The 23,350-nt window shown below is 38.4% G+C and overlaps 1 protein-coding gene across 1 annotated transcript; it reads left to right on the top strand.

The window, feature by feature from the left end:
• The first annotated feature begins 2,386 nt into the window (after positions 1-2,386).
• dennd6a (DENN/MADD domain containing 6A) lies at positions 2,387-23,114 on the top strand. Its single transcript, XM_080890995.1, has 19 exons — positions 2,387-2,804; positions 5,205-5,243; positions 5,451-5,493; positions 8,191-8,303; positions 8,445-8,525; positions 9,230-9,335; positions 12,371-12,450; positions 13,716-13,775; positions 13,888-13,943; positions 15,307-15,429; positions 16,013-16,108; positions 16,530-16,624; positions 16,789-16,854; positions 17,068-17,132; positions 17,215-17,304; positions 17,529-17,692; positions 17,934-18,036; positions 18,491-18,565; positions 19,726-23,114. Exons 1-19 carry the CDS (start codon positions 2,574-2,576, stop codon positions 19,855-19,857), a joined length of 1,818 nt encoding a protein of 605 aa, XP_080747121.1. The 5' UTR covers positions 2,387-2,573; the 3' UTR covers positions 19,858-23,114.
• Positions 23,115-23,350: the final 236 nt, after the last annotated feature.

Below are 23,350 nucleotides of genomic sequence, written 5' to 3'. Positions count from 1 at the left end.
TTGGTTTAAATTTGCATTACTTTACTGAAATCCAGTACTGCTCATTTTGTGGAAAAATATCTTATTGACTTGATTACTATTCTTACCCATAAGTAGACTAATTTGCATCACAACTTAGGCCACCAAGGTTTGTTTGTGCCCTCTGTTTGCAGTTTGGTTCATCCATCTGCTTGCTCGGTGATAGAGCTATTAAAAGGATTTAGATAAAGCTGATTTACTGCCTTCAGAGTCAGGCTGTAATTGAAGACGTGATTCATTCAGTGATGGGAGTTATACTTAGCAATGTGGATGTGTGTGGGGGGGAGGTGGTGGAGTGGGGGAGTTCAGATCACAAAGAATGAACTGTAGCTAGCACTGCCAGCAGCAGGTGTCACTAAGGAATATATTATCGTATATAGTAATGTGAAAATGATCTTAATCATCAACATGTCTATCTACAGGTGGTCTGTAGTGGTACAACTGAATCATTTGACCACCTACTCAATTCATCAATGGGCTTTGATCAGTGGTTGTTGATCAATGGTCATAGAAACTTGCATATTAATGCTCAAGGAACTGGCCTCACAGTCCATTGTTCATTGAATGAGCTAGTTTCAGTCATTGTCCAAATGTACTGTTTAGGTTGGGGAAACCTGCAGTCAGCTGAGACTGAAGAAGTCACTTGGATGAGTGATGAAACATTTCTCCACTGAAAACGCTACGCGCAGATGAACAGAATCAACCTTTTGGGATTTACTTACCTGGATGACTAAGCATGCATCAAGACATTTTTTCAGTGTTTTTATTACTGCTAATTTCTGCAATTATGTCATTCACCAAAAACAATTCCTTTACATTCATAGCAGACAAAAAACACTTCTTCAGAGCCATGGTATAGAGGACCTGCTTTGTATGTTTTGTCTCAGTGTAAGGAGTATAAATATATAACCCCAATTTACCACTTCACTGCCTCCATCTCTTCCTGTTTGCAGTGTCCTTCTCTGTCACACCAACCCCTGCATGTGCCTACTCCCATGAACCTTCTCTGTGCTGTTCCTCTTTTCCTCCTGCCTGGAAGCTCCTTCTTCAAAATCCTTTGCATAGTATATCCAACATCTGCCCTCCGCTCATGCTCAAACCATCTCAGCCTGAGGTGTTCCTTTAATCTCGTCAATTCTAATGTCAAATGGAAAAGAAATAAAGTTTTTCCTTCATTCCTCAGGCATCCTCTCACTCTCCAAGAATGTGTTAACCAGTCTGGTTAAAAAGTCCCCTGTTCTCTCTCCTAGACATCACCATTCGTTTACAGGTATGTCACTGGACCAACTGCCTTTTCACTCTTAATTTTCTTCATCGCTCCCTTCATTTCCTCCTTACCGGTCCTATGCACTTCCTGATTATCTTTCTCTCTATCTGTCCTCCTCTCTCACTTATTTTCTTCAGTCATCTGCCTCTTGCTAAAATTGTTTATTTCAGCCCAATATGTGCAAAACATACAAAGTTAATTTGCACAAAAACAACAATCAAACAAAAGAACTTTTTGGATTTTACCCAAGGTTCCTGCCAATGTACATCTTACAGCTTATTTAGAAAAAAAATACACCAAACAAACAAAGACGTTTAGCTTTTTTTTTTTTTATTGCATTTTAATATATGGTGCAGATGTTCCCCTTAATCAATTGCATATACTGTCATAGGTCTTTCGTGTATTCGTAGTATTTTAAATTTTGCAGCTGTATCTCTTATCTTAGACCAGGAGTGTTTCTGAGCCAGTTCAAGTACAATCTGAAAACACCCAGCTGAGCCACTACCAAGATCTTAAGAAAGATGAAACCAATCTGGTATCAAAATGAGGAGCATTGAATTTCTGCTACTGAAACACTGTGATAACCACTGACTTCATCGCTTGCACTTTACAGTGTGTTGAACTACACCTGTTGTCAGCCTGTGTCTGGGTTTGGCCACTGGGCCATGTTTGACACCTCTTACTTAGATTATTATCTGTATAAAGCACTTTGTGACTTCTATTTTTGAAAACTGCTACATAAATAAATAATTTTTTAAAATCTCATAAACATCTCTTAATTTCTACATATAGTTTAGGTTTATATTTAGGTTTACTAGCTTTGAATTTTTTGCCTTAACTAGGTTATGCTGTGACTTAGCAGGTCTAATGTTTGACTTTGGATCTCATAATTTTGATTTTAAAAGCTTTGATTTGAAAAGAAAAATCTCTTCTATCCTGTTTTATGTCTTTTTAAAAATTTCTTTTTATGTCTGTGTGCAAACCATTTGGAAAAAATTAGACCAAATATTAAAAACAACTACGTAATTATTTGTTTATTGATTTTATATGGATTATTTAATACGGCATGTAGAAGTCAGCGCAGGGACGTTTGTGCGTGATGACGTTGCACAAAGAACGTAATACGTTGCTGCTGAAATGCTAATTGGAAGCTAAGTGGCTACTTTCTGCACCCTCCTTGTCTCCTGTTGTTACCTGCGGACAAGTTGGCCTGAAATACCATTAAACATATTTAGGAAACGGTTAACATTCTTCAGAGCATCTCTGTGTCCGGTGTCGGGCCGTAGCTATGGCTCTGCAAGGCCCGGAGGAGCTGGGGGAGCCGGTCGAAGAGTCGGAGGATCTGGACGACCAGGACGCTAGCAGCATCTCCCCGGCGGAGGAAATAACGCTACCCCCCGGGCCTGGAGGCGACGAGGAGACGGAGGAGGCTCTTCTGCTGCCCTGGGACCGTTTCTCCGCCTGGCTGCACTGCATTTGTGTGGTCGGCTTCGACCTGGAGCTCGGACAGGCGGTGGAGGTGAGACAAAAGTATCCGCCGGGGACAGCGGGGTCATGTTAAACTCAGTGAGGCTACAAATGTCTAAGTTAGCAGTTTTTTAGGCTTGGGCTAATTCTTGGAGGGGAGTGAACAAATCACTTTCATTAGCTGCTTTCATTTTGCCACTCTTTGATTTAACAATGATTACACGAGTACACACGCGCTTCACAAAACTAGCAGAACATTTTACTGTAGGATCACTTTATGACAATGCCGAGCTTACGGGGAAGCGTGTTTGGTGTCCTTAGCTGAAGTTAGTCCGTCCCAGCAGCCACTGCATCACTCAGGCTATAACTTCAAATGGACGTATTTTGCAGAAAGTTGCATATTTAAAAACAAAAAAACAAAAAAAATAATTCAACTTAAAACGGTACCCAAATGTTTTGAATCCTACTGAAGTCACAAAGGCTAAAAAATTCCCCAACACCTGTTGACCTCACAGGAGTTATAGAAACACACATTAATCAGTTACCTGATAACAATGTTTAAATGAAAAACAACTATGCAGATTCAGACTTCTTCAGGTCTTTCTGTTTCACTTTCTCCAGGGGACTGAGCTACACTAAGACTACAGAGCATTTCATCATTTTGATTTACTAATTGGATATAGTACTTAGTACGGTAAATTCATCAGCAGTACTATCAGCAGTGCAGCACATGGATCAGCATATTTGTTTGTTTTTTAATGGGTATATCAAAATTTTACTTGATTTGAATTAGTAGTGGGGGGAAATCAATACAGCATAGTATCACGATACTGTAATGATATAGGAATACCAGATACTGATTTTTAAATTAAATATTTAAAATACTCTGGGAGTACTATGAACAAGATGGCTCATTTCATGCTTCACCGTGCTGAGGTAACATTAGCTAAACAAACTTAACATTAAACTGGTTCAACCAAAACCACTGGACACACTTAGCTTGACAAAGCTAAGCAGTTCAGGAGGCATCCTTTCTGCAGACAGTTGCAGTCTGACTTGGACTGACTGAAAATCGCTGTCAGAGAGACTGTCGAAGGTATGTAAATAATTGCTGTCTAATTTATAAATGCAGAATGATTGCCAATGTTTGTGTAAAGTTGGTCAGAAGGTTCCTTTGTGAGTGCGCATGCGCCATTAGCGTGCTGCCTGCTGTAACCCCTAATTTCCCTCGGGATGAATAAAGTATTCTGATTCTGATTCTGAAGATGCTGCTGTTGCTCTGAATGAGTCTTTGTCAACGAGCACAACTGGAAGGGACTCAACTCAACTAGCTGCTAGCTGGTTAAGAGCAATTATAATAGTTGAATATTAATTTCTGTCTAGGTAGACATTAACAGATGTGATTTTTGATGGTGTATAACAGTTAATTGTGCATTATCAGAAACAGATTGCATGTAATTGCCAACTTGACCTCATTCAATCACAGACTGATAGCAGGCTTACTCTGACTTACAGCAACATTTGTGAGTGGTTCTAATGACCATTTTGGTGTAGTTGAAGATAACGTTATCTTATTAGATAAAATATAAATATTGACAAAGTTTAACTTAAGGAGATAATTTGCTGTTTTTTAAAAAAGTGATAATTCGCAATATATGTTGTGAAAATGCAGCACATCACAAAATGTTAAAAATAGCAACAGTATCATATTTTGAGAGAAATATTTTGTTAATATTGTATCGAGGGGTGTCTGGTGATTCCCACCTCTAACTTGACTATAGATAAAGTTCAATATTAAACTTTTAGATAAATGCAAGATACATTTTTTAACTGGGCAAATATTAACAAATTTTGCCATGAAAAACTGAAAGGACTATAAAAGTTTTGTTTTAAAATGTTTAATAAAACATTTTAAAACAAATCTCAACACAAGTATTAAACCAAAATGTTGTCATTGATACATTTCTAGTTTGAAAAATATAAACACTGTAGATTGTTTTTATACTAAAGGAAATCTAAAATTGTAAAAGTACAGCTATTTTTTTTAAGTGCTTAAAATGGGAACACTTAGAACTACAAAAATTGTGTGTATTGTGTAAACAATTAACATTATTCAGTAGTTTAAAAAAATTATTTGATTGAATTTGCTCACTTCTGTGTGTGTTTGTGGGTTTTTATTGGGTTGTATTTATTTATTTATTTATTTTTATGGTGTAAGAAATCTTCATTGTAAAACATAATTTAACTTTTATGTTTTAGTTTTTATCTTTGTCTCTCAGTCACATTAAAATCAGTTTATAACATCCTTGCATTGTATTACAGTTTTCCAGTTCTTTTTACAGTTTAACAACATAAGCACAGCACATAATAGAGGCTGACCAAAGTTTTCAGTTGTGCGTTTGTGAGATTCTTCTTTGGGTAAAGTGTTGTTTGTTTGTTTTTTCTCTTTCAGGTCATTTACCCTCATCATTCCAAACTGTCGGAGAAAGAGGTGAGTTACACTGAATTTATTCTTTATTTTTTTAAAGAAAGGTTTGTTTTTGGAACATTTATCGACATGTTAAAAAGCATCACATGTTGATGGATTGATTCACAAAGGCCCATTCTGAGGCAGGCAAAGCCTAGTATGGGTATGTAAACCTGAGCTGATGTAATAAAAGAGGTAAGGACATAAACTAAATATTTGCTGTTCTTTCAGAAAACAAGCATCTGCTACCTTTCATTCCCTGACTCCAACTCAGGTGAGTTTGTGTTTCAGCCTTTTTCTCTTATCTCACATCCACCAAACTGGGGCTGGAGCTGGTTCTAATGCAAATCAAGATCCAGTTTTGCCTCGTTGCTTTTTCAGAACCATTCTACAGTTTGACAGGCTTGATGACATAATTAAGTACCGTTACTGTCACATGTTATTGAACCAAAGCATGGCGGATAAAATCTGTGGCCTGAACTAGGTCATCTAAAACGGACAAATACACGCACATCCTCATCAGAAGAGCTCACGCACTGCACGTTTTTTGATTTGCAAACTAGATACTATACAAAATAGGCACTCTTTCTGCACCTCTGTAGTCATGAGAGAGACACGTTACATTATTGTTTTTTTTGTTTTTGTTTTAACAGCTTTCAGATTTTTCATCAGTGATGGAAAAATTTGCTAACATCTGGTTGGGTGCTGCTTGAAAAGACCTAGTTTATACAAGGTGTTGGCTGTAATGCTAGGTGCAGCTCTTTCCAACTCTGTGTGGGATGTGTATAAAAATGGTTGTAATTCCTAAACAGTCATTCCTGTAGTTAATGCAATACTCCTTCTAAACACTTTGGATTAAAGCTGAGAGTCTACACTTCAGTCACATCTTGATTGTTTGAAATCCACTGCATAGGTCCATAAATATTTGGAGAAGTAACTGTAGGTGGATGGATATCAGCTGAACAGCATTAAGTCATAAAATTTTTTACTTATTCTTTTTTTTTTTTTTTTTTTGGTAACTTCAGTATCTTTTTCACTGATACTCTTAGATTTTTTTTAAATTACTAAAATATTAAATGTAAGATAGATTACGGTATAGTGGTTAGCGCACTCACCACACACCCATGTACAAACACCACTGTGGCTTTGTGTGTTTGCCCGCAGGTGTGTGTTTTAGTTTACTGAGTCAGAGGGGGGTGAAGCTAAAGGAGCCTGCTGCCCTCAGTTTGAAGACAGGATTAGGACAGACTGCTTACAGGGCTGCTATATATATCTCTCACTGTAGGTGTTTGTCAGAGAGAAAGGGGGAGAGAGACATTAAACTGAGGAACTGCAGCTCTCTTTCTCTGTGTGTGTGTCGTCCATAATTTAGCCTTACATCCTGAACAGATTTGGCATAATTTGTCATTAATCCACTTTGGGAATTCAGAATAAATGGTGACAGATGAATATTTTTTTTGTGCTCTTTATTTGGAAACTGCTGACTCTTCATGCGTCTCATACCCAATAGAGCTTTATAAAACAAGTTATTGTGCATAAATGAATAGGCCAGTAATCGGATCAGATGTAAGGTTGCTCTACATTTGTGCGACTACCTCCATCCGTTTCCTTCCAGGCCGAGCAAGCAGCAATTTAAGTGGAGATGCTCAGACCTGCCTCTTCTTCATCTGTACTGGGGGAGGGGGGTAAAAAGTCAAGTCATTTGTAAAAACGTATTTAATTCTGATGCTGCCTGTCCTGTGAACTCTACGTGGCATTGGTCAACTTGTTGTTAAAAGGGGACTGATGTGATTTGTGGAAAATAAAGCAAAGAGCTTTAAAGTCTTTCTTTAAGTACACAGAAGTATTCGGACTGTGTTTGAGTGACTAGAAACTCAAAATTAATTCAGAGCTGTGGTCCGGCAGCAGTGGCCTGTTTTCATGCTGTGTGGTCTTGAATGCAACCCGACTGAATGATGTCATGGAGTCTTGGCTGTCCTTTTCTGGTGCTCCTGGTAGTGTGTGCTTATGTATGCGTGACTTATGAAGTGGAATGCTTTTAAGTCTACCAGCCTGAGCTGAAGTGTTTGTCTTTCTTTGAATGTCCTAAAGCTCATTTTCTCTGTCTAAAGATGTGTTGACCTCCTGCTGAGGTTAACTTCTGGTTCATGGCTTATGGAGGACTTCCTGTTTCCTTTTTTCTTTCGTTTTCCTCTTCCTGTTTGCCTAAAAGACCAGAGGATGCAGGCTAGAAGAGCTGACCAGTGCTCATCGATGTCACATTTTTCTGCAGCGTACATTTTTTTAATTCTTTATTTTTACAGGTGTGCACAATGCAGATGTGTACAGAAATAGGTTGTGGTGGATTCTGCAGTGTTTTTGTTGTTTCTCAAAGGTGATTTTTTTTTTTTAATCTATTTATGATCACACTTATAATCTTAGTTTAAAGTTAGCTGAGGACAGTGCAGTTTTTCTTCTTCAGAACAAATTAAGTTGTATATTTTTTGATTTTCATACACAAGAGACTTGGGTTTAAAGAATAATTTAGTACAAGTTTTTGAATGTTCCTAAAGTTTTGTAGCAGTCCTTTGCTAATGTGTCTTTATGAAGTGATTTTTATTTTTTCCCCAGCTTATGTATATTTTGGTTCTATATGCTAGTCTGATCTTAGAAAATACTGGAATATACATCCATATTTATATGTATTCACCATGTTTATCTGCATAGTGTTTGGAAGCTGGGATAAGCTGGGCTTTTAATGAAATCCTCTAAACACTGCAGCCATCTTGGATTAAATCCGGGTGGCTGTCTGGATATTTTATAAACAAACGTTTATTTAAGCTTAATTAAATTAAACCCCATGCATCACCACAAAAACATGATTGGTTTCCTGTGTTTGCTGATTTTCTCCCATATGTTTTTATTCAGGTCTTAAAATGTCTCTTGTTTACTGTGGGTGACAATCGGTCATTGCTCTGCCCTCTTTTTCCAGGTTGCCTTGGTGACACACAGTTCTGCTTCCGGTTCCGGCAGGGTTCCAACAGGAAGACGTCACTTGGCTGCTTCTTGGAAACCACTGACAGAGATGCGCCACCTTGTCTGAAGGTTAGGCACCGCTCATTAACATACACACAGCTCTGTAGGCACATAAACTGCACAGTGTAGAGTTTTGTGTGCTGAGAGTAAAATAAGAATCTGTGAACTGATAATTTGCTGTGTGTGTGTGTGTGTGTGTGTGTGTTACAGAGGGAGCAGGGCCATTACTATGGTTATGTGTACTTCCGTCAGGTGCGAGACAAATCTTTGAAGAGAGGATACTTCCAGAAGGTCAGTGTCAAACTGCAGGAGGACTAAATGCAGCCGGTGATAGAAAACTTAAGCATGAACAAGGATCCAGCACACAATGCACTGTGTTAAAAAATTTGAGAGAGATTATGCTTCCTGTTACCACAATAGGACTTATAATGGTTTTAAGCGATTTTTTTTTTCTCCATATTTCAGAGATTAAATGGTTTCAGCAACACCTTTTGGTTATGATTTTAGGCTTACAATAGTAGTACTCCCACTTCAGGCAAGGTTACATTGTGATTAACTGTATTAGTGCTCTCCTTGATAGAAAAACTGCATGCATGTTAAATTTGATATATATAATTATCTAAAATGATTTATTTTTACCCGACGCTATTTCAAAAGGCTTTTTTAATGTGGTGCAAATGTAACATTATACTTTATCATGACCGCAGGTATACAGAGGGTTAAAATAAGAAACAAAGGCCCATGTCGAGCATATACTAGTTCAAGCTTTGGGTTTGATTCTCAGTTTTTATTTGCAGTTTTTATTTGCTCTTTGGGGTTTAATCTATTACTAGACAAAATGAGGGATTGTCGGCTCACTATATTCTGACATCTTTCAGACAAAATCAAAATCAAACCACTAAAAAAAATTACATACTGATGAAATGTCTGAAAATACAATTCCCTATTTTTTTTTTCTTTTTTCTTTCTTTCTTGCTGTGCCTGTCTCTTTCCAGTCTCTCGTCTTGATCAGTCAGCTGCCCTATGTGACCTTCTTCCACTCGCTGCTGAAGATTATGGCTCCTGAATACTTTGAGAAACAGGAGCCCTGCCTGGAGGCTGGTCAGTTTGATTACCTGTCTGTATGCAATCATTTGTGTAATCCTGTCTCAGCTCCGTGTGGTCCAGAAGAGTTAACTACACAGTCCTTAGTTCACACTTTTACAGTGCTTTCACATCCTAGTTACATCTAGTTTCAGCATTTTTATTTTTATGGCACAACGTATCAGCTTGGCAGCAGGTCCGCTGTACTGAGACTTCTCAGTTTATCAGATGTCATCGTAAGCTTGGTTGGCCTCTTACAAAGTTTAGAGAAACCAGTTTGTTGCACATTTAATCACAAGACATGTATTTTATATCTGTTCTCAGGAATGAGTTTCCTCTCGTCTGTTTAGGTTTTGAGGACTTCAAGAATACAGCAAAATGAGATTTCATTGATATGGTCAGACTTGAAAAAGATGTTTTACTTAGAACTAAGGAACAATTTAAGATGTTGACAGCCAAACCAAACTGTCACTGTCTAATTCAGAGAAATAGTAAAAAAAAGATAAATATAATTTTAAAATGACTAAAACGGCTTTTGTTTTTTGTTTGTTTTTCTTTACTTTCATTAACCAAAAACCACAAAATAGAAATGTCCTCTTAGAGCAAGTTTTTCCCTCTAAAGTCAGTGTCTCTAGTATTTAATATCTAATATGTGTTGGAAGTACTGCTTTTCAGTAATTTCATCCAGGCTAGTAACAAACAAGGAGAGCCCACGCACAATAGGGTTTAATTAGTCAGTCAAATTACCTAATCAATAATTGGTGCAGTGAGATGTGAGAGTATGGTAAACGGTACTACCTAAGGTGTCTCATTGAAAAAGTATCTAAAGTTGGATATGGCTGCAAAAACAAAATAACCAAGAAAACCAAGAGAGGATTGTGGATAAGTGTGTTTTCACACCTGTGGTGTTTAGTCCATTTAGTTCACAGTAATTGGACTTATGTATAGACCAAAACAGCTGCACTGTGACCCTTTGAAGGAATAAACCCCAGAGTTGTTTGTTTATGGTGTGATGTGACCATCATCCGAACGAAATGCAAGGTGTATGTTACAATTTTGAGATTAAAAAAATATCCCATAACCACGTATGCTTTGTATTCTCAATGTGGGAAGGTACTGCAGATGTGCAAAGGTCTGTAGGGGCTAGCAGCTAGATGTGAAATGAATGTAAATTCTCCATGTTCTCCAGTGGTCCAGAATACAGCACCTTCTTCCTGTATTTACTTTTGTTGCTCCGCTCATTGCTCCTGGCCAGTGAGTGGATTCATATGGGCTCAAATTGTGTTCATAAATATTTTGTACTTGTAAATCAGGGTGTGTGTGTGTGTGTGTGTGTGTGTGTGTGTGTGTGTGTGTGTGTGTGTGTGTGTGTGTGTGTGTGTGTGTGTGTGTGTGTGTGTGTGTGTGTGTGTGTGTGTGTGTGTGTGTGTGTGTAAAAAAACAAACAAAAAAAAAAACAGATTTGTGTGTGGACTTAGCCAAAAAATACGTGTGTTTGGCTATTGGAGGGGTTCTTTATGGAGCTTCAGGTCCTTGAAGGGAATAAATGCCTTTTTACATGCCAGCCCAGTGTTTTCCTTCATCAACACGAAGGAAAACAGTCTGTGGTGGTCTCAGTTTGGTGATTTTTGTGTCACAGGTTTATGTGCTTAATACAGGGACCTCCAGGGCCTTTCCAACAGCGCTGCGGACCGGGGGGGGGGGGCAGTATTGTGGAAATGACAGTCTTCACTAGTGGGGATAGTTACAAAGCTTTCTTCGTTATTAATGAGCATACATGTTTTTATTGAATATTTGAAGAACCAGCAAAAAAACCAGAAACTCTTGAAGAGGACATAAAGTCAGAGATAGAAACGACAATGAGCAGGTGCATCTAGTACAGGTAGAGCTGCTGCAAAAACCCACAGAGCCCAGCAGCCAGTGCAACAAATTCTGGATCCTTGGCTTTTAGTTAGCATTAGCAGCACATGCTGCGTCTGATGTGAAAGTACCTTTATGCTGCACACTGTGACTCACAGCCATGGTCCCAGGCAAGCCCTGACTTTGTGTTAAACTAATCCTAAAGTAATAATGGTATTTCTAACCACTGATATACCACAACTTTATCCTTTCAACAGCTACTGAAAGTTAGGGGACCTAGCTTCTATCGGATATTTACATAGAGATCCTCCAGCTTCAAACTGTATTACCCTTCAAGGACCTGCAGTTCAAAAAAGCGCTCCTCCGACAGCCAAACCCATCTGTTCTCTGTTTGGATAGTTAAATTTGGCCAATGTCGTGTCAATCACAATCAGATGAAAGGAAAACAGGGTCAAAATTCGTACTTGTAACTTGAAACTTGAGTGCAGTTTCACACCTATTTTAAGTCCACACACAAATCTGTTTTACACTCACACAAATTCTTTTTACACATACAAATCCTGATTTACAAGTACAAAATATTTATGACCACAATTTGAGCCCATAGACTCACATGGTTTGTAGTGATGCATTTTGGCTTGCTTGGAGTTCCTTATGTGAAAAAAACACCAAACCAAACAATGTGAAAAAAGTTCTAAACTAAGTTTACAAACTCATCAGCTGATTCGGACCAGAGTATATGAACTATAAGTGGAGACAGTGTGGACTAAAAGAGGGGTTGTCCTGTTGGGCACTCCCACCTCTCAGGTGCAGCCATGGAGGGTCGGCCAACCCACTGTTTTACCCATGTCTAATTGGAAACTATTTATAGGGATTGTAGATTCTAGTTGATTATAGATTAATACCGACCAGTATAAGGCAATGATGCCATCTTTAATTTGGTAAGGGATGATCCCCTTATTTTGAAAGTTTGATTGCACATTGACTAAGGAATTGTAAATCACAAGTGGTTTGCCAAGTCAGAAAGCAGTGACTGTAGCTGCTGACCAGTCTCCATGATTGTGAACTTGTCTTGCCACAGAAGATGAAGAATATCAGAGAGGCAGCCAATTATTTCTGTATACTTAAATAAATCCTTTTTCTGTTTTCAGAGAAGATCCTTTTTAATTCAAAATTGTTGTTGTGTTTGATAGCTTGTAATGACATCGATCGCTGGCCAACGCCTCATCCTGGACGAATCCTGACGCTGCCTATCATGGGTGTAGTCCTCAAGGTACACTCACGCACTAAGTTGAAACCAGCAGATGTTTAGTTTTGACATGTCGTGACAGGTAAAGAACAGGTCTAATTAATAACTTTAAAGATGGCTCGATTCAATTTCCCACGATAGGCAAATATTTGTTTAATCAGGCAGTCTTGTTCAGGTAGAACAAGAATGCTTCGCAGTCAGCAGTAACCTGTACTTTAAAGCAGCATTTAGGGGCTTAGTGAGGTAACTTCAATGTTTTCAATGTTATGAAGTTGGTTCACTACTTCTGTGTCCTTCATGTCTTTTATTTTGTTTTAAAGAGTACAAATTGGTACAGTTCTGGGACTGAAGGTTTGGTTTAGTTAAGTTTATCACTTTAATGAGTGTTTTAATACATTTGTATTTAAAAAAAATAAAATAAAAATCTGATTTCAAAGTGCTTTAATTCAGCAGTCGTTCACTGTTAATGATCAAAACGTGTTATTAGAGTGGGTCTTTGAATTTTACGTGGTTGCTGGTAGGGAGCATAACAACAGCAGTGGCTACAATGACTCCAGACATGCTCGTAAAACTATGAAACGAGTTTGATTATTGTAAGGATGAATGTTGTAAGTCTAGGGTAGGGTTGTAACTAAAGATTATTTTCTTCAATTACTCGATTAGACAACGACTATTTCAGTAACTCTTATCTCCGCTTCCTGTGGGCAGACCTTCTGTTCTATGCTCCATCACCCTGTTGTCTCGTCCCACAGCAAATTAAAATAAAAACCCAGGAAGCATATGAATTTGAAAATAATCAAATGTATTTCTAACATTTCTCAATATGACAGAGTAAAAATGAAATAAATAATATTATTTAAGTAATACAAATTAAAGTGCTAGTAGTATTTAAACAAAAAAATAACTGCAAACAAGAAACTAAAAATAGTTTCTGTGTAAAAGTTCAAACAAACTTCAAAGCAAAAAGATTTTTTCCAGTCCAAAAAGAGAAGTTTCCAAAGTTTACAGATGATTCAGTTCATGAATTTACGATTGCACTAAACATAATGTGGAGTGAGGTTTGCTCCTATCTTTGAGATGATGTTCCCAACTGCTGCTAAAGATGCACTCTTTCATGACTTCAGCCATTTAAGAGTTGCATGATCCTCTTTTCAGGACAAACTCTTCCATATGCCTGTGGATAATACTAGTAAGAAGGACCTAAACAGAATTAGAAAAGGCCGTCACTAATTACAAATGTCGTTGTCTATCATTGTTTCTCTGATGAAAATCTGTGCTATGTGCTGCAGGTTCGCATCCCAACCTCTTATGATAAACCAGGAACGTCACAGCTGGTCCAATCCGCCCAGGTGATCTTACACTCGCGTGCGCACAAACACTCAGTGTCTGTTTGTATGATGTCTGATGACACACTGAGCATTATGTAAATATTAAAGCTGAAAGTGTGTTTTTGTGTTTTAGAGTGATAGCATGGTGTCCATTGTGCTCCCAACAATTCATGAAGTGGACCTCTTCAGGTGAGTCCTGCAGGTCAAGGCTGATTTAGACTAAATCTTTATAGAGCCTAAGATGCAACCTATGTTACGTAATAGTCTCATTGCAACATTGAAGCTTGTGATTGGTGTTAAGTTGCTTGTTGTCATGTCCCAGTCTGTCTTTTCGTGCAAGTCTTGGTCGCCGGCATCCATCCATTCTCTTCTGCTTATCAGGGTGCTAGAGTGTATCCCAGCTGTCATTCACACCTATAGAATCATCAGTTAACCTAACCTCAATAATTGCATCTCTTTGCACTGTGGGAGGAACTTCACGCAGAAATTCCACCGTACTCCCAGATGGTGGAGTCGAACTCGGGACCTTCTTTCTGCACCGTGCTGCCAGCATATTTTATGTATTTTACCATTATTGTTGTGTGACAATGTCTAGATTGGATTAGCGTTATTTATATGTTAGGATTGTTTAGGTAATTTTTGGATATTTTTTTTAGTGACTTGCTTTGGTATGATAATGTATGTTGGGATTGTATTTGGTGTATGTTATCTGATGTTTGGGCCCCTATTTTATAAGTCGAGAAAGGCGATCTCCATCCATTTGTTACAAATGTGTGTCATTATATTGCTGAACTTACATCGAGGTAATAATTGTTATGCTCTCACTGATCTGTTTGAAACCTGGTGCGTGGCACTGAACGAGCCAGTCGGCTGCAAACTGCATCGGTGTGAATTTCCAGGGACGTACACGTCAGGTTAAGGTGTAACGTGTACCTACAGGGTAGCCTTAACACAGAAATTTAAGTCCTCTGTCACAGTGTTCTTCTTGCTTCGGACATGTTTTGTCCCCACCTGCTGCTTAATCATGGTACTGTCACTGAATCAAGAACAATATCACTTAATGCTTCAGCTGAGGAGAACTGCTTATCAAAAAAAACAAAAACACTGAGAGAAAGTGAAGACAGGTCTTTCGCAAGGAGGGTTGATTTCAGTGTTTAGTTGGCGTCTCTGAAAACTTGCTTCTACCTTGTGTCTCTGTGGGGGAGGTGCAGACAAAATGAATAGTCATGCCCATTATTAAAAGGTCAGAGTTACTGTTTTGGGTGCTCTGCTGTGTAAATCAGCATATTCTGTATTCAGGTAAAAAAAGAATATTAATCACCCAGCTTGGTGGTTGTGCTCCTGACCAAATCTGCTGAAACCTTTTAAGACCTTCAGGTTCTGAGGTAAATTAATAAAATTGAAATCTAGCAGTTCAACAAGGTTCAACCTGAGAATGTAACACAGCCATGTGTCTTTGACGTTGCCAAAATTGACTTGGTTTGAAATTGGTTTGCAAACAGTGGGAAAGAGACTTACTCCACTCATTGTCGTGTCGTCCCCCCCCCCCCAGGTGTTTCTATCCAGTCTTCTTCCATCTCCAGATGCTTTGGGAGTTGGTGTTGCTGGGGGAGGCACTTGTTGTCATGGCGCCATCACCAGCCGAGTCATCTGATACTGTGCTAGCTTTGGTCAGGTAAGTTAGCAGCGGTTATTGTGCCAGGATAATATATAGACCAGTACTTAACAACAAACCCAAAGCTAATTTTTATATAATTTTGTGTCTTCATGTTCAGGAAAATTTGATGTATGACACCTAGACATGTCTTCCTGTTATAAATGTGTTATAAAGTGTAATTTATAGTCCAGCAAATGAGTCGGTCTACATATGTTTCTGTTTGTACAGTGATCAGACAGGTGTTTTTCATCCAACGCACACTGTCATATGCGTCGGTAAAATGCTGATTTGTTTAGGCCAAGCGCATTATATTTAAAATGTGAATACTTGAGATGTCTACAAAATAAGTGTGATTTTATTAATAAAACCCCCCCCCCCAACTTAATCCTGTCGCCTTCACGTGTTTTATGTTGAAAAAAGTCACAAAAATGCCAGATGTACCAAAACTTATAAAAATTAAAATTCAAATATTAAGACTGACATTTACTTTCTTCTTCTTTTTTTTTTTTTTTTTTTTTTTTAAATTTGTCAGAAGGTTCAGTAAACACTCTAGTTTAAAAATGTTAGAAAATGTTTTAATGTTTTTTTTCCCCCTCTGCAGCTGCATTGCTCCTCTGCGTTACTGCAGTGATTTCCGGCCGTACTTCACCATTCATGACAGTGAGTTTAAGGAGTACACCACCAGGACGCAGGCTCCGTAAGTAAAAATAAAATGACGCCATGCTGTTGTGTCATTGGTATTAGTAGCTGGGATAAATTTGTGGACAGTGGAGCGATCAGCTGGTGAAGAGTCTGTTGCCACGAGTAGATTTGTAAAACAAAAAGTATCTATTTCACCTTCAAATAAATCAAAATGAGCAAGGAAAATAAATCAATTTAATCATGCAATAAAGTCCCTAAATTAATTTTAAATATAGCAACAGGAGCTGCTGGAACAGGCTGCCACTCCATACAGCAGCTGGAAAAAAGTGATGATAGGGCGTGGTCATTCAGGATGTTTGAAATTCTAATTTAAAAGGGAGCCAATGAACAGAAGTTACTTTGTTAGAAATTTGTTGAGTGTTGAAAATTGTTTTCTGCTTATTGGTGTTAAAAGTTATTAATCTGTGTTTCCGCAGGCCGTCAGTCATTCTAGGAGTGACCAATCCTTTTTTTGCAAAAACGCTGCAGCACTGGCCGCACATCATCCGCATCGGAGACATGAAACAAGCAGGTAAACGTTACAGCTTCAGCAAACTGAGACATACAGGGTCTCAAACCTGTTCAAAAAGATGTCTCTGTGCAAAAAGTGTGTTAATGAAGTAGGTAATGATGTATTGAAATGGAGGAGAAATATCAACCTGTCTGATCACTCTTTTCACCACCTGGCACTCACAGGAGAGATGGCCAAGCAGATGAAAGTCAAGAAACTGAAAAACCTCAAAACTCTGGACTCTAAACCCGGTAGATATTTCACATCCCCCTTTTATTCTATTTATTTTTCTGTATTATAAAGATTTTTTACTTTTTTTAATATTACATGAAATCTCTCACTCACACACTCACACACACACACACACCGACAAATTGTGCAAGAGGTCCCGCAATAACTAAAAAAACAGTCTGATAAGTGTGTGTGTGTGTGTGTGTGTGTGTGTGTGTGTGTGTGTTCTGTAGGTGTGTACACTGCATATAAACCGTATCTCAACAAAGATGAAGAAATCATCAAACAGCTTCAGAAGGTGAGATATTTCCCATTTTTAAGCATCCCCTTATTCATTATTGAAAATATGAAATATTTTTATGCATTTTCTTGTTTTGCAGGGTGTTCAACAGAAGAGACCCTCTGCAGCCCAGAATGCAATTCTTCGGCGCTACTTCTTAGAACTGACACAAAGCTTCATCATTCCACTGGTAACAACCAATTACTTTATGTATGTGGTATCCTCCAATCAGATCCAAGAACTCTATAATGAATGCTGTGTTTTTTAGAGTTGAATCTGAGTTTGAAAGATTTCACAGAAGTGGATTTAACTCTGATACATCGGGCTATGAAGCTGTAAATATGTGATTTTAATTTTACAAATGACAATAAGCATTTTAGGCTTCAACTAAAATGATTTGTTCGTGTGGTGCAGGAGCGGTACGTGGCCAGTCTGATGCCTCTCCAAAAGTCCATCAGTCCCTGGAAGAGTCCTCCTCAGCTACGACCGTTCATACAGCAGGACTTCATGAAGACACTGGAGAAAGCTGGACCTCAGCTTACGTCCAGACTGAAAGGAGACTGGATAGGACTCTACAGGTGCAGGCATAAGCCTTTATTAAAAAAATCTATCTGCAGAAGTTAATTTATCACATGGAAATCTGTATTTTTAAGTTCATAAGCCATAGAGGTTTTTACTGGGTTAAGTATGAATGGTTTGATTGTAACACAGACTGAAAGGATGTCAGTAGTGAATCACTGACATGTTGTCGGAATGCAGACTATCCCGAGTGTCATATGAACTCTCTTTTTTTTTTTTTCTCTCTTCTTAAATTTAAAGGCATTTCCTCAAGTCTCCCAACTTTGACGGCTGGTTCCGCAACAGGAGGAAAGAGATGACGCAGAAACTGGAAGCCCTGCACCTCGAAGCGCTGTGTGAGGAGGTGAGGAGGAGAAAGGCTTGGAGTGTATAAAGATCGGGCTGAGTCTGTCTGAAACATTATTTTAGTGTTTTATGCTTTTAAGTTAACTTCTGATTGGCTCCTCAAGGTTTGAACAGCAGTTGGGTGGAACTTGAGGGACCATGAAAAGGCAATATCCAAAGCATCATACAAATTCAAGATTAAACTAACTGTGTTTAGAGTGGTCTGAGGCTTTGGCTCTCTGAACATAAAGTTGAGCATAATTATTATTATTTTCTGTTTTTACATAGATGGGATGTTAGAAAGTAGTTAAGTGATGCCATTGGCTAAAGCTCTGTATATCTTAATGGCCATCAGTCAACATCGACTCAATTCAACAATATCAGTGTTGAATTGAGTCATAAAATGTAATGAGTACCCTTGAATTGAGTCCCAGACACCTTTATCGATCTCCATGTCATTTGTTCTTCTGCAGGATCTCCAGAAGAGAATCCAGAAGCACACAGAGGTGGAGACAGTCGATCTGGTCCTGAAGCTGAAAGACAAACTGGTCTGTAAAGATGATTCATGGTCTATAACTTTAATATTACTGCCTCTACTAAAACCTCCTGTACTTTTACTGCTAAACTACGGCTCTGCTACTAGCACAACAGCTAATAGTCCTGTAGCTTTTCTCTTTTCTTGCAAAGTTAATAGATGTTGAGGTCAAAAGGTTTTGGGCACGGACCAATAAAAATCAAAACCAAAATGTGCCTGCATTATCTGTTCATTCTCAGTCAGCACACACATGACATACACCCCAAACTAGGTTTTTTGTTTTACATTAGATATTCAGTGCAGTGTCAACATGCTGCACATCCACCATAATTACTGCACTGGCTACAGGTCTTCTGGCTGGGGTGTCATTTATTGGGAGGAGTTAAGTGATGCTAACATGGTGCTAAGTAAGCTAAATAAGCATGTGAATATCTGGGAGAAACTTCAGCTACTGTAAAACTGCACTGAATCTGAACCATAGGCAACATGACCGGTTTATCTGTTGGATTAAAGTGTGTGCTAGTGTTTTATAAGGCAGTGAAGTGAGTGCGTAGCATAGAACTTTTTTTTATGTGTTGCATGGATGGGTCGATGGATGTATCATAAGAAATGAAGAACTGACATCATTCATGATTACAAGCCTTTTTAAAAAAAACTAAAATAAATTTAGGAGGAGTGCCAAAGTCTTAAATCTAACCGGGCTTAAGCTGTGGGAACCCAGCTTCTTTCAGGTCTGGGAGCTGTGCAGTTTAAAACTGATTTAAAACATGACATTCAGGTTCACTTGAAGCAGAAATTGATCTTTATTCTCTGTAAAGTTTGAGCTGTGTCTGAAATTGCAAAACACACAGTGCAAATGGTCAGAACAGGATGCAGGCACTGGAAGCTGCCTGAACACGCCCAGGAGGATGACAGGTTAAAGGTCATCTTCTTTCTCGGGCAGATGACCTTCAACTCAAGGTCCATCAAATTTAAAAAAAAAAATAAAAATAAAAAAAAATAAAAAATTTCTCCCTGCCTTGAATTCCTCCTTCTTTTACTTTACTTTTACTGACACAGCATACATGGCTGTGCTTGTTAGTAATCCCTGCTGATGCACCTGGTATCTTGCATCTGCTGCATCTTCAGCCTGTTGGATGAAGCATTTTTGTCTCACTGTGCTCTTTGCTGCAGACTCAGGCAGAGAGGGAGAAGTTACCAGTGCATCCCGGGACCTTGGAGAAGCTGAGAGCCCATATCGAGGGTGTCATCCTGACCTTACCAGAGGACCTGCAGGGCATCCTTCACAAGCCCACCACGCTCTGACCTCTAACCCTGCAGGCTGCAACACTAACCCCCAGTTAAAGCTTGTTTTAAAGTTTTGGGTGGGGGGGCTTGGTGGCTCTCCTCCCAGTCGGTTTCCAAGGTGAGGGTGATGTGGACCCTTTCACTCAGACTGGGTGCCAGTTTAAATCTGCTCTGGTCTAAGATGGAAAGCACATACTTGGGTGCCAGCTCTCAATGAGTCAGACTAAACAGCATGTCAGTGATCATGTGGGTATTTTTTTTTTTTTTTTAAGATGACCAGTCAAACCAGGATCGACCAGGAAGTGTTTAGAAAGTGCTACTTTTTTTTTTTTTTATTAATCACTGCTACATTACTACATGAAGAAAGCCTGGAGGGCTCGATCCTGATAGCATTTTCTGAACAGTCTGAGGCTGCGTGCGCAAGCAACAAGAAGATGACTTTTACTGACCTTTGACCCTGGACGTTTTTACCTCCTTAACATTTTTTTTTTGTTTGTTTGTTTGTTTTTAAACATTGATGGTGGGTCGCTGCAGTCTAACTGAACAAAATCTGGAAATGTAAAAAGTTTCCCGAAGAAGTGCACTTCATCCATAATTGGACCAGTGTGCCCTTCTCACACCTTTATGCAAACAAGCTGAGCCAAGCAGTGCTTTATAATGTGATGTTACTAAAACACACACACACAGCACTAACCACCAGCGACCCCTGCAATAACTCTCTGCAGGAGCCAGTCATCTTTTTTTATCCATGTCACATGATCGTTACATGACCTATCAAAATGAAATTCAGAATGGTCTTTATATTTGTTTGTTTTTCTGTTGTTGTTTGCTTTGCTTTGTTCTTTTAACATCTGAAGTTTTGTGTCACTCTTGTGTAAAATCATGTAGAATCTCCTCCGACAGGCCCGTATCCACCAAGAAAGAAAAATAGATCATTTGAAAAATACTTGCAGAAATGCAAATTTATAAGATATCTGTTCGGGGTTTTTATTTTTTATTTTTTATTTTAAATGAAAAGGAAAAAAAGTTTTTCATTTGAATGAATGAGAGGACACCAAAAAATATGAGCTAGTTTGATGTCTAGAGATAATAATTGTTTTATGATAATCGGTAATAATGAGAGATTGACTTTCTGCGTGTTGTTTGTGAACTTTCTTCTTTTCTCCTGATTAGTTTCTGTGTCACTATCACAATCAGGTAATTCCTGTATCTTATTGACTTCAATTTTAAAGGGTTCACAAATTGTTCTTAGAAGTTATTTGGCCATTTTAACACTTTTACTTGAAGTATATTCTAATTTCGTATATTTTTAAAAAATTTTAAAATGGTGGAATGGACTTTTATTGTGAAAAACTGAAGCTTGAGCCTTCCTTTCTTTCCAGAAAGAAAGGAAGGCTCTGGGTCATAAAAGTGGGGGATCACCGCAGCAGTTGGCACCTCATGTTTGATTTGGCATTTTTAAAGCTGTTTACTCTTTCAATTCAGCGCAATTCTTAAACGTTTGTTTCTCATCGCAGCATCAAACCGTATCCGTTTCCGCTCGAGATCGTTCATAGAAAAATAAACTTTTTAAAAGCCAAAACAACTCTTTTAAGCAATTATTTTAATGCACTTTCAAGTCCTTGCTATGAACTGAAATAAACTGTCAGTTGTTTTGATTTTAAAAAGGTTTATTTTCTATATTTAGTTTAGTTTTTTCCTGAAAATTATCATCAACTTGTATAAAGATAAATAGAAGCTGTTCTGTTTTATTCACCTGACAAAAAAATTCTTGATTGTAGAGCAGTTTGGATGACACGAAGTCTGAGACTCAGTAAGGGTGGAGTGCCCCATGTGGGTTGGGAATAAGTTGCTACCTGAATTGGAGGGTTTTTGTGTGTTCTTGTTCAGGAGTGAGGGTGGAGTGGAAGCAGAGCTGGGCAAACAGATTTGTGTGGAGTCAGCTGTGGTACTGGGTGTTAAACTGAAGCTGCTTATCTACATTTCTACCCTCACTGTTGTGAGTACTGAGTGATGGCTGCAGATACAAGCTGTGAGCTTCCTCTGAAGTTTGCTATAGGGTGCGAAGCTTGGTCAGAGTAGAGCAGCTCTTCTCTACATAGAAAGGAGGCAGTTGTGGTGGTTCATCGGTGTAAGATGCCTCCAGAGCACCTCCTAGATGAGGCGTCTTTGGCATGTCCTACTGGAAGGAGGTCTCAGTGCAAACTAGGACACGCTGGAGAGATTGTCTCTCAGCTGGCTTGTGAACACTTGTGTCTCCCCAGAAGTGCTGGTGACAGGGAGTTTTAGATTACTCTGCTGAGGCTGCTGGCCCTGTGAGCTGGTTCCAAAAAAGAGGCAGAAAATGGATAGATGGCTGGGGAGGGGGTGGAGCTTTCAAAAATGGCACTGCTGTGCTTTAAAATGTGTTCATTCTAATGACTAACAAACAATGAACTTTCTATGTATAATAGTGGTCACGGTTGCTCAGGATAATACACAGATGCTGATTCTTCACATTATATTTAATTTTAGGAGGTTTAAATTATTGTGAGACTTTTTGTTTGTTTGCTTGTTTTGCCTCAGACCTTTCAAAATGAGTTAAAGCTATCGAACACATTGCGAACAAAAAACACTTTGACTAAAGAGATCTCAACTGGCTGCCCTTTATGTAATACCACTTTGTATCACAAGATGGTGCAGTGAGTCAGTGTAACCTTTAGTTAACCTGGCAGATTATTTAGAGCCCATATTTACAAAATGAAAAGCTTTGTGCAGAAATCGATATAAAGCTAAAAATTTATATTAAAAGTCAAGCTGCAACAAGAGCTCCTTCATAGCACACGATGATTAAACATGGAAATGAAGAAAGCCTGCTAAATGTTGAATTTTATGATTGCATCACTATGATCTGTGATATTTCAAAGATTTCTGTACATTTTCTAAAACGTAGAAGCAATAATGGTTTAACAACTTGGCAGTTTGATTTTTCAGAAAACAAATTGATATGCCTCGCTCTAATTTTTCTGAAAGAGATTACATACGTCGGCACATACAGTTGTTTTATGTTTGCGTTGTACATCATCGGAACATTGAATGGACTTGCAAGCTTGTGGATTTGTTTTCCTGCCATCATGTAACAGCTGTTTTATAAATGCTTTGAATTTTGCCTTTTTTATTGAGCAGACAACTGTAAAGACAAAAAAAATGTACTGGTTGGATAAACCTGTGACATCTGGTTGTTGGGCAACCATGCAAAATTTATATTTGTATTAAAAAAAAGTAATATTTTACAACTTTCAATGTTTTAATGGAGGGCTATTCTTATTCCACAGTGTAGCAGCTGAGGAGTTTTTTTTGTACATAAAGCTGTAAAGTAAAATGTTCGCCCACATATGAGGATGTATGAGAATTATTTTGCTATTCAAACAGATGTCTTTACTAATTATTAACTATAGTGACACCACTGCAGCGATGAATAGCTTTTACGAGAATATTTACACTGCCCTGGAGGCACAGGGACATCTTGAAT

Source organism: Rhamphochromis sp. 'chilingali', assembly GCF_963969265.1.
Source record: "Rhamphochromis sp. 'chilingali' genome assembly, chromosome: 9".
Taxonomy (NCBI): domain Eukaryota; kingdom Metazoa; phylum Chordata; class Actinopteri; order Cichliformes; family Cichlidae; genus Rhamphochromis; species Rhamphochromis sp. 'chilingali'.
Note: the sequence above shows the minus strand (reverse complement) of the source record. Positions and strands in the feature narration are given on the sequence as shown.